The sequence below is a fragment of the Pezoporus occidentalis genome, unplaced genomic scaffold (genome assembly GCF_034315485.1).
Source record: "Pezoporus occidentalis ecotype Australia unplaced genomic scaffold, CSIRO_AGI_Poc_V1 ctg164, whole genome shotgun sequence".
Lineage (NCBI taxonomy): Eukaryota > Metazoa > Chordata > Aves > Psittaciformes > Psittacidae > Pezoporus > Pezoporus occidentalis.
The window spans coordinates 972041-983622 of record NW_026913466.1 but is presented as its reverse complement, the minus strand read 5'-3'; the positions used below and the strand labels follow the sequence as shown (position 1 = coordinate 983622).

Here is an 11582-nt window from a genome sequence, read left to right as displayed (position 1 = left end):
ACTCCTCCTGCCAGCAGTGCACTCACAGAATCATAGAATGGTTTGGCTTGGAAAGGACCTTAAGATCATCCAGTTCCAACCCCCTGCTGTGGGCAGGGACATCCCTCACTAGACGATGCTGCCCAAGGCTCTGTCCAACCTGGCCTTGGAACACTGCCAGGGGTGGAGCAGCCACAGCTTCTCTGGGCAGCCTGTGCCAGGGCCTCACCACCTTCACAGTAAAGAACTTCTTTCTTATGTCTAACCTGAACTTCCCCTGTTTCAGTTTGAACCCATCACCCCGTGTCCTATCTCTACAGTCCCTGATTGAAGAGCCCCTCCCTGGCATCCCTTCCACTCCATAAACAGGACACATCTGCTCCAGCTCCGTGATCTCATTGCCCCAGGGATTCCTGCAGCAGTGTTGCCTGTGCCTCCATCCCCATGGTATCTCCTGTGGGGCCGGTGGGAAGGAGCAGGGCAGCGAGGGGTGGCCCAGCTTTCCCAGCCCTCTGCATCTTTGCAGGGAGCAGCCTGGAGGCTAAAAGCAGGCACTGTCAGGACAGCTCCCTCTGCTCCTCTGCGAAGCCTGCCAAGCCCCAGGAGCAGCGTGTCCCTGGTGCCAGCTCCCCGCCAGGGCTCATCCAGAGGCAACGCTGCCTCAGGCTGCTGTGCTTATTGCTCCCCTCCTCCCCTTGCGAACACAGTGACCAGAGAAGAGCAGTGCTCTATCTCATCAGGACAGCGTTGTCTTGGTATAAAAACCCTAAACTGAAACATATGATAGCTTCCAACTTAAAGATACAGAGAAACAAGTAACAATTCTTGTGTGAGATGCAGGCAGCACAATCCCATTGCCTTCAGTCAGATTTATAGGGGGTTACATCAGATGCAAGGGCTAACAGCATCAATTCCCTTAGTGTGGGCTAAGGCATCCCCCACAACCCCTGGCACAGAGCAGGAACCAGAGCAGGGGAGCTGCTCCCACTGGGACAGCTTCTTCACTGGCTGCTGGAGCACAGGAAGCAAGACTACACAGCTACAAATCCCATCGAGTCTCATGATGTTGTTCCAAGCATATTTTCTTGACTTCCCTCCCAAGGGATCAAACCCAAAAGATGGTTATGTCTGATCTTCAGGTAACCCAGAAACAAAATGCTCCCCAGACAAATAATCACAGTGCAGCCTGACAATGTTCATTATTACAAAAGAGCATTTTATTTCCATTTCTTCTCAGTGTAGTATATTGCAGTATATTGTAACACTACACAGGTCTATCAGATCAAGAGTCTTGCTACAGTATTAAGGAGTTTGTTCATTTGGTCAAATTCCAAAGGTTTTCCTTGGCATTCTTACAGGATTCATCACCATTTCAGCACATGAATTGTTGGAAGTGCCAGCAATGTGACATGAGCCTTGGAACAGGCGCTTTCCAATCTGAATTCGCATTAGTTGTTGGGCTGGCTGGATGCACAAATACCCATCCCAACTCTGACAAAGATGCCTGCCTCCAGGTTCTGATCACAAAGAAGATTTGCTTTTCAGGCTTAACGGACTATTAAGGTTGTCCTCTTATTTTTGATGCACTCTTTGTCGTCTCTGCTTCCATTACCAAGGAAGATTTGTGTTATTTTTGAGCAATAACGTAAAATGCCTTGCTTATATCCTTGAATTGTACTTGTTAGGCACCTGCTTAATGTATGTAGTTATATAAACTCCTTGTTTGTATATAAACCATGCCTAAAGTATTATCCACAAAATGCCCTAAGTTAAATACTGTAGGCCAAAGCAAAGTCTGGTATGCATTGCATGTGAATATACATATGAGCAGTAAATGAATCACTGAGTAAATATGGCACTTGTACATACTTTTCTGGATGTCATACAGAGCTAGGAAACAATCTCTGAGCTGACACACCTCTAAAATACTGCAGCATGGGTTTGGGAAATACACCCCACAGACCAGGCAGGAAGAAGTGTAGAAAAGTCAGCAGTGCAGCTACCTGAGTTGGTTTCATTAAGTTGAAGCAATTAACAGCAATGTGATAGTTTATCATTTACTGCAAGCCTGAGAGCTGTCTGCCCACAAAAGCCATGCTGCCCAACCCTGCACTAGATAAAGCAGCACAGCTCTCCAAGCACATGGCTCGGCAAGATGATGGGGCTGACCTTGCAGCTCAGCACCTCCAAAGTGACTTGTCCCACCTTCTCCTTGTCCAAACCCTGGCTGCAGAGTCCTGTTTCTTTGCTTCTCCCAGCCTCATGTCCATCCAATCCTCTGGAGAGCTGATCAAGCAGAAAATGAGCCCCTTTCTTAAATTAGCTTAGTTTTCTGCTGGATTCAGAGGTTGATTTGTCCTGTGGAGGGATCAGACCAGCACCAGACCAGTAAAGGTACAAGAGAAGCAACTGAAACATATTGGCAGGAATAGGGAGAATGGGAGGAGGAAGAAACTGCCCCTTTTTGGTGGCAGTGAGCCGTTAGATCAACGAAGCTGTCTCAGTAGACAAAACCCTTGGAGATAGTTATTCCTGTGAAAGTGCTTAGACCAGTATAGTTTATTCCTATCAATGTGAATAAAGATATGCCAGCACAAGGCACTTCATACTCATGTAACGGTGTCCACAGGAGGGGTTGCACTGGCATGACTATAATCAGTAACAACCAAAACCCCTCCGCATCTCCTAAGTGATGTATTTACAAAAATGGCATAAAACAAGTCTCCAACCTTTAGTTCTGCAGTGTGCATAACTTCCATTCAGAAAACAAACCACAAATTACACATGAAACCACATTAGACACAAAATAAATTAGGGATTTGAAATGCTACATCTAGGAATAGAAAGATTTCTTTAAAAAACCTTTAAATGTAATCCCATATTTCAAATGTAAGGCAGAGAACTATACAGCTCCACCAGTTACTTGGACATTTTAAACAGTTTACATTCATCAGGGACAACAGCACTTTGGTTTACATCATTAGGTTAATATGAGCAATGAAACATTTCTCTCCCTCACATTACATCAAAGTGAAATACATTTGGAATACACATACTGACAAGCTGTTCCAATAAGTGCATTCCATACATAAGAGTAGCTCTCGCAACAGCTACAGCAGTTTTAGGTCTTTAAGAGAACTAAATCAAACCCCTTTTAAAAAGCTCACTTTGATTCCTTCCTGCCTGACCCATTTCTGATTAATCACGTGGATCTTCTCCAGAATGTAGCCAAGCACAAAAAATCAGCCTGGCTTGGTCCTGTGGCAAGCCCACATACCAGATAGCATAGCACACCCTGGATTAGTGAGGAAATTCCCATTCAGTTTGTCTCCCCACCTTTATAAGTCAGACTCTTAAAACAACAGTATGCTTCTGTAGCAAGCTCAAGAACTCAGTTCAACTGTAGCTCAAGACACACAAGGACAGTTAGAAAACACTGAAGAGCAACCAACCTGACAGTCATCACCCAGTTATCTTACATAGCTTTAAACAATCAATGCCTGCAAGTTATGAACAGCACTGTCTCTGAGAGAAAGAAGTACTGGGGGCTGGAACTAGAGGATCTTAAGGTCCTTTCCAACCCTAACTGTTCTATGATTCTATGATTCCTAGATACTCCTGCAAAGCATTTATCCAGTGCCTGCATCTAACTCAAAAAGATGTGTTGTTGGATACAATGAGGAGATCTCTTTCCAGCAAAATGTTTTACTATCAATGGTTACTTGTTATTAGCTTAAATCAGCTTGTGAGCAGCACATGAGTTACCATATACCTGCCAAGCTTGCCTGAAAGAGAGCAAATGGCTGAATTAAATAAACCACTGAACGTGGCTTCAGAGGATAAAGTTCCCAACCTGATACATAATTATTACAGATTATTACATCATTTTAAAAAGCAGACTTCCAACTGTATGTTTTCCAATGTAATTACCATCTGGGAGATGCAAACATAGTCTTCATCACTGTCCTCTGGCAGGATGGTGGTGAAGATCTGGTAGGATGAGACTTTTGAGAAGTTAATGTATTTGTTTAATCTCATTTTTGCAAATCTGCAAATGTCCCTGTGCTGAGCTTGGTTATGTGATACCCAAGCTCCATGCAGGAGCATATTAGATCCTATTTCCTTGTCAGAAGCTTTACAAACTAAACATGATTGCACTTTTTCTGGATCCCATTCCTGCAAGGTGCCAAGCATCCCCAAAGAGAAGTGAACTGAGTGCGGCAGAGGACACTTCCTCCCTTGCAGGACAGGGTGCTTAGGGGAGGATGGGGGTTTTCAGGAGAATGTTTCACCTCATGGGATTGACATTTCCAGCACAGTGAGTTCACCGCACCCCCTCCACTCAAGTTGGCAGGAAATGGGCAGACACATCCCTTTGCACTGCTTGGAACATCTTCAAACGTGAGTCACTTTAGCCCGGACTCCTCTGTGAATTGTGACCTTACTTTTCCTGAGAAGAGGAACCCGCAGTCAATGCCTCCTGCTTGGCGTGCTGTGTGAACAGACAGCTAGACTGCACTTGCCCAAAGGCCCTGGAGGAGTGCTGCATGCTCCCTCAGAGCCGGTCAGATGCATAAAGAACCATTTCAGCTTGCTTTGACCATCTGAGAAAGCCATTTGTCATAAGTAAAGAAGAACAGTCAACCCAGATTTGATCTTGTAAGATGCTGAACGCCTTCTACTGCCACTGAAGAAAAGAGGAAACAAGGCATTCAACACCTGCAGCACCACCCTAAGACCATGTCCTAAGGGATTAACAACGACCAGGAAGACAATATAATCATTTACACAACCCAAAGCATACGTTCTAAATACAGTTCCCTTGTGGGGGCTAGGCAAAGGAAAAAACCCAAAATATCAGCAGATAAAACCATTTACTTTTACCAGTAAAAATTAAGTTACAGCCACCCTTGTTCTCAGGGCAAAACCAACTTAAAAAATATCTTAAAACAGTGAAAAAATACAAGGAAATTTTATTTAAAAATATATGTACTCCTTGCTCCAAATTTGTACAGAAAGGACTTGTTTGGAAAAAAGAAGAAAAAATAATAATGACAAACTAAATGCATATTATTTGGTAGAAGCGTTATTTCGGTATGTAACGCAGCAGAAGTTAGTCATTCAGCTTTCATTTGTTCCCTGACATCAGAAGGCAACGTCTCAAACAAGGTGTCCTCTACAGTGAAACCAGTTCGTTTCAGAGCTCTGCATTCCCCGAGTTCAGGTGGAAGGATTTCAAAGTGATTGCCTTTAATATCCAAGTAGGAGAGGAACACCAAATTCCCGATTTTAGGAGAAAGGACTGACAAGTTATTTTTCCCAATTTTCAGAGTCTTCAGTTTTTTGCAGAAGTACAGTTCATCTGGCACGCTCTCCACTTTGTTGCAGGTAATGGAAAAGTACTGTAAACTTTGCAGAACTCCTATTTCAGGTGGGATAAAGCGAATGTCATTGTAAGATAAATCCAAGTATCTGATTTTGTTGCATAGGAATAGGTGGGACGGAAGAACCTCTATTTTGTTATGGCTGAAGGAAAGCCGCTCAAGACTGGTGAGTTTCTTTATATGCTCTGGGATGTACGTTATGCTGTTGTACCACAGCTTTAGGATTGTCAGTTTTCGCAGGTGTTGGAAACTTACTATTTCTTCAATGGATTTGAGGTTGTTTTCCTTTAGGTCCAATTCCTGAAGACTGAGAAGGCTGAAGACTGCATGAGGTATGCGCTCTAAATCACAATGAACCAATTCCAGCTGTGTCAGGTTGACCATCTTCTTCAGGTTGTTGAGCATCACTAACTTAGTGCCATCGTTATGGATGCATAGTTTTTGCAGGTGACTTGAAACATCGACTGCAGACTGTGGGATTTTGGATAAGTTACTTTTTATGTAAAGAACTTTAAGGCTTTTAAGCTCCCGAAAAGACTCCAGTGTAATGTTCTTGGAAATGTCGTGGCTTAGGGAGCCAATTAAATAGAGCTCTTCCAAGTTTCTGAGGCCATACATCCAGTGTGGAAGTTCTCTGATGTCATCAAACTTGACACTTAAGATCTTGAGATTCTCCTTCAGAAAAGCTAAGGCGGCACTGTGGATCTTCACAGAGCACTGGTGCAGCGAGAGCTCCTGGAGGTTGTCCAATTGTGCAATGGTTGCTGGTATCGTGACATTATTGATGATTTCAAGTTTCAATGACTGCAGCTCAGTAATCTCAAAGACTGTGTCGGGCAGTCCAGAGAGCATGAAAAGCTGTAGCTCCAAATGGCTATGGGAGTTCGTCTGCAGCCTCTGCCGCAGCTTATCTGCAGTCCACTCGTTGTTTAGGTTCAGCTGTTTCAGCTTATTTTCACTGACCTCAGACAGGAAGACAGCAAACCTCTTGGAATAGAGAGGATCATACTGATCAATCATATGAAGCATAAAAGCAAAGTCATTCTTGACATCTGGGATATCATCAATTCCTGTCTCTTGCCGAACATATTCAAAAGAATACTCTTTCAGTGATCGGTAGAACAACCAGTACAGTGTGTAAAGGCATGTGAGGCCGTAGATGCTTACAAAGCACAGGTAGCAGTAAGAAAGCTTAGAGAACAGATGTGCCATCGTGTGATTGCAGCAGAAGTTCTTATATCCGGTCATGTCTTCAATATCAACATTACAGACTACTGTAAAATTCACCTCCGAGACTAATGCTGTGTTGTAAGCAATGATAATGAGGAATTTAATTACCTTAAGTACAGTCTGGCGAACGTACATGACATAGAGTATGTCACCCTCCTCCACGTGCAGGCGAAACTTCTTCACCTTTTCAAACAGTGCTTTGGCCTGTTCCCCTTCTTTCTTATCTAATGCCCCATGTGTTCCTTTATCTACAACTAACTTCTCAGGGATTGATTTTAAAGACTGTGTCTTGACCAAAGTGCCTTCAGTGCTTGGCTGGATAGTATTAGACTTGTTTACGTTGTTCTTCCTGTTATCTTTATCTTCAGAGTCTTCCCCTGACACTTCGGATAAGGCTCTTGTTGTCCAGGGAGAATCGAAACATTTCCCAAGTATTGAAATGAAGTGCTCAATCTTGGAACTCGATCCAGGGAATTTGAACCAAAAGTTACTACACAGCATGAAGACCAGTGTGTGTATAAGGACAAGGTAAGGGAAGTACTTGGCATACCAGTGCAGGGCACGTTCATAGCACACCTGATTTATAAAGCTGTATTGCTGAAGGTCCAAATCAGTCTTCAGTCCTTTCATTTCAACTGTAGCTGGAGGGGTGGATGGCTTGGGTGGAGGAAGAGGGGTTGTATCCGGGATTGTGTTAAACACATTTGAACTATTAGATTGGTTCTGGCAAGGCTGGATGCGCTTTGGAAGGCATATTATCTTGTCTTGCATGACCTGAAACACACAAAAAGGCATCTTTTAAACTGATGTACAGACAATGGTGGCAGTACCAATGGGTAGCTGTCCTTGGAGTTCCTCCAGCTGCCAGGCAGTCTGTTCTACAACCTGGCATTTGGCCACAAAGGCTGTGCTATTATTACTGTCGCTGTTATTATTATTACTATTATTATTCCCAACAAGGCACTTGTTCTATATGCCAAGAACTAGGTCACCCTATTTCATCCATCGTTAGCTTTCCATAATTTGAATAAAAGGGCACTGAGATAATCCAGAAAAGGGAAGAGTGTGGGTAATGCTCCCTGAAAAGACCAGGGATCTCCTGCATTGCTCTCCCCAGAGACAGACTGCTCTTGCCAGGTGTGTTCACCCTGGCTACATGATGTTCAGAGATAGCTTAGGCTTGAAAGCTGCATAACCACATTCATGTGGCTGTATGCTCACACTGTGATGTCTTATCAACACAGGAAAAAGCTGACAAAGAGCTAATGGGGCATATCATGCTGGGACATTATTAATCTTCAGGTTTAATAAAGACAGATAGGGATATAGAGAATTGACAGCATTTGTGTGCATGGATGTCATTTATGTTCAGTTTCTCATACATACAGTCCTTGTGCCACACACCTGGGGGGGGGGGGGGGGGGGGGGGAAGTAGCTCTGTCCTGTCCTTGATTTGTCTATAAGGCAAAAAAAAAGCAACTTTCTTAATTTGGGCTGGCCATCCATGTTGACAAACTGTGGTCAGAGAGCCTTTAGGAACCAATCACGTTTGGCTTAACTTGTGATAACAGTTTGAGTTCAGTGCGAGGCTCCCTATAGGTCTGAATTTAAAATGCTAACCCATGTGATAAACCAAGGAGCTCTGTTTTTTGCCCTGAATGACTAACTGGCATTAGCCCAAACGACATGTGTGTAGTGTAAATGTATTCTTTTACATCATGGTTGTTGAAGGCATTAAATACAGGGTATGCAGCAAGAGCTGCCAAAATCAGATCCTCCTTGATGGTCCGCACTGGCTTTTAATTCCTAAGCTGGAATTGAAAAAACAAAATCACCTATTATTTGTGGTGCTTTTACACATTACTTTCCCCCACGCTTCACCCAACTAAGCAGGTGAACTTAAAAATAACAAGTGTTCTACTTTGTTTGCTTAAGAAAACACTTAGCTACTAATGCAAAATTAATTTCTCTGTAAAGAGATTTTTAAACACGGACAGCATATCTTTTCAATTGAAAATACTTGAAATGGAGAATACAGGCAAAAGTATGATTTTTGCTGATTTCTCATGAAATTTGGGATGTAGTATGAGAAAATCTTGGGCCATGTAAGCGAGCAAATTCCCCTGCCACTGTTTCCCTTTAGCTCCATTTCTAAGTCATGCCAAGGAACACGAGATTCCTGTTTGTACTAGAACTACAACTTTCTATTTTTGTGGAGTCCATCCCAAACAGAAGTTTCATTTCTTTTCAGCTTTTGGCTCTTCAGCAAAATGTAACTAACAGTGATTGTCAGTAATGTCAGTAATTTACATGTAAGCATCCTCAGAGTTGTTTTGTAATGGAGGAGGCATAATATTAGTGGTGTTAATAAAATAAGTACATTAATTTCAGAACCCTTTGAAGCATAACAACTGGAGGAACAGTAACATTTGCCAGATGAAAACAGAAATTACAAAATTACAATCTTCAAACTTCTCAGTAAAAAAATGGCAGTAAATAAGAACCTCAGCTGATCATCTGGTTTGTTATGCCAAATGGTGGTGCAAACAGGCATCCAGGCACAAGCCAAGACATCAGCTCTTATCTCAGCTGGCACCACTCCATCAACTCTAGCGCAGCTCTGCTGATTTATAGCTGCTAGAAGTCTGGTCTATGTTATTTGATGTTGCTACCTAAACAGCTTTAATCCTGGGACCAGCAAATCCCTGCTTTGTTGACAGTGAGCCCAAGAGATAAACCAAGCTGTGACACCCTCCTTCCTTACTCATTTGTGGTGTTCTTTCAGCCTCACCCCAAGAACACCCGCCTTGCATCAGTCCTGATGGATTTACCTGTAGCGTGCACCCAAACACACCGATCATGAGCATGGCAACGGAGAGATAGTCTGTGAACACATCCCACCAAGGCTTCAGCACCCTGAATGCTGGCTGTTGCTCTGAGAACTGGCGAAACTCGGTCACGGGAATCATCGTCCTGCAAAAGAGCAAGGCCAGGGTTTAGCCTCCTGCAGCCCGCGTGAGCAAGTTCTTCTGTGAGGTTTGAAAGAAGCTGCTCTGGAAATGGAACAACTAGGATGTGGCAGAAAAGTTCCCAGCTACCACCCAAGCATTCCTCTAATATCCTGCCTCAGGAGAGGAGTGATCATACTGTGCCCTGCAGCTCCTGTGAGGAAGGACTGGGGGCCCATAAATGCAGGTAGGCAAAATCAGCCCATTCTATAGATAGAGACATTCATCTTTATACACATTAGCCTTGATCTCAAAGGTCTGGCTAGAATGCTTGTCCTGAGCTAGCTATCATGTTTCATTCACTTTCACTTTATTCATAGTGGTTTCAGGGATGCTTTGGAATATTTGTGTGCTTACTCCCTGCAGTTTTAAATCTACTATGGTTTGAGTGCAAGTTGCAAAAGTGCCTTAGCTAACCAAAACTACAGTCAGATCAAGGGCTTTTATCTTCACCTCAGATGCCTAGGCTTACATCATCACATCCTCTGAAATATCACCTAGCACATGAGCATGTACAGGCAAAGTAACTGCTTTAAAAGCCTACAGCAGATCGTGAAACTCAATCCCTGAGACCAAACCAGTACTGAAATTCCCCAGTAAGTTACAATGGAAAGATAAATTCACACGGGGAATGCAACAAAGATACTCCCAAGGGCAACTTACAAAACTTGTCCTTTAACTAACACCATAAATGCCCACCACAATCCCTTTGTATCACAATAACATACAATCCTGATTCAGCTGCGCACTGGGACCCGTTAGCATGGGGTTGGTGCCATCCAGGCTCAGTGATAAGCACACCCTTGCTGATACGTTGCCCAGTGACTTGAGAGATTCAGTCCATGCAGGGCTGGGGATCTGGTAAGGAAGCACTCAGGCCCTAATTGTTGCCATTCATGGCAAGCATACAGCCATGCCAAGAATCTGTAACTGATTCCCACCACACTGGCCATACTCGTGTGGAAAGATGCTCACTTTGACACCTTCGCCAGGCTTGCTTGTGCAGCTGATCCTCAGGAGGTACTGCAGCCCCCAAAGGCAGAAGGTAACATCTCTAAATGAACATGGGCCAGGAGCTAGGCTGGGGCTTTGCAGCTTTCTGAGTGAGTAGCATAAAACCATTTTAGCCCTTGTTCCCTGCTCCCCTGTCCTCTTGCAGCCCTATCACAGGTTGCTTTAAGCAGTACTTGGCCAGGCAGAAGCATCTCTCTCAGCCTCCTGTACTTCTAAAAGCTGTCCCCAGGATGCACGCTACACTGTCAGATGCGATCCATGGCTGGCAATCCCCAGGAGGAAGGCAGGCTGTCCTTTGCAGCACTTGCAAATTAATAGCCCATCAGTGAAAACGATGGTGATGCAAAGCCTGAACTCACACAGTCAGGATGGAGGCTCAGCAGCATCCATGCCAACAGGCCTGAATCACTGGAGTGGTGGCAGCTCCTAGTGACACCTGAGATGAAGAACATCACGTACTGATCTCTTGTCTATACCCTCACATATTTCACTGCCATTGGTAAGGAATTACCCTCCTTTTTTTTGATTTCCACATAAAATGACTGGCAATAGCTGTAAAGTAATTTTTCTATCAAGCATCGAAACACATAGAAAAAAATCTTAAAGGAATATGCTTACACAGATGTCAGCTAACCAGTTGCCATGCAACAGTCCTGCGCAGAGCTTTGTAACACATATACCACTGCTGGCTCAGGTTTTTTGGCTAGTTAGCTGACTGAAATGCCATCAGTACACCCAAGAATACATACCAATAGATAGCTTTAAAATCACAGTATTTTCTCCCCCACTTCCTCCCTTTTGAAATGGCTTAGGAGTGCTTTTCGTATTCTGATGCCACATCCTATAGAGGTTTTACTTGTTAAGGTTCTTTTTAAATACAGACAATTTGAGCATCAGGTAAAACAAAGCATCTTGTTTCCTACAGTGAAGGCTCTTGAGTGCTCTCATGCACCGAAACATGTGGAGA

General features: G+C 43.7%; 1 protein-coding gene across 2 annotated transcripts in view; it reads right to left on the bottom strand.

Annotated features, from left to right (window-relative positions):
- Nucleotides 1-1174: 1174 nt before the first annotated feature.
- The window catches only part of LRRC8C (leucine rich repeat containing 8 VRAC subunit C), a 37944-nt gene continuing 27536 nt past the window's right edge, over nt 1175-11582 (bottom strand). For both annotated transcript variants that reach the window (XM_062613112.1, XM_062613113.1), the window contains exons 2-3: nt 9425-9566; nt 1175-7367 (exon numbers count right to left, since the gene is read on the bottom strand). In XM_062613112.1, coding sequence (XP_062469096.1) covers nt 5097-7367; nt 9425-9562 — 2409 coding nt within the window. In that variant the 5' untranslated portion in view covers nt 9563-9566 and the 3' untranslated portion in view covers nt 1175-5096. The remainder of the gene's footprint in view (nt 7368-9424; nt 9567-11582) is intronic.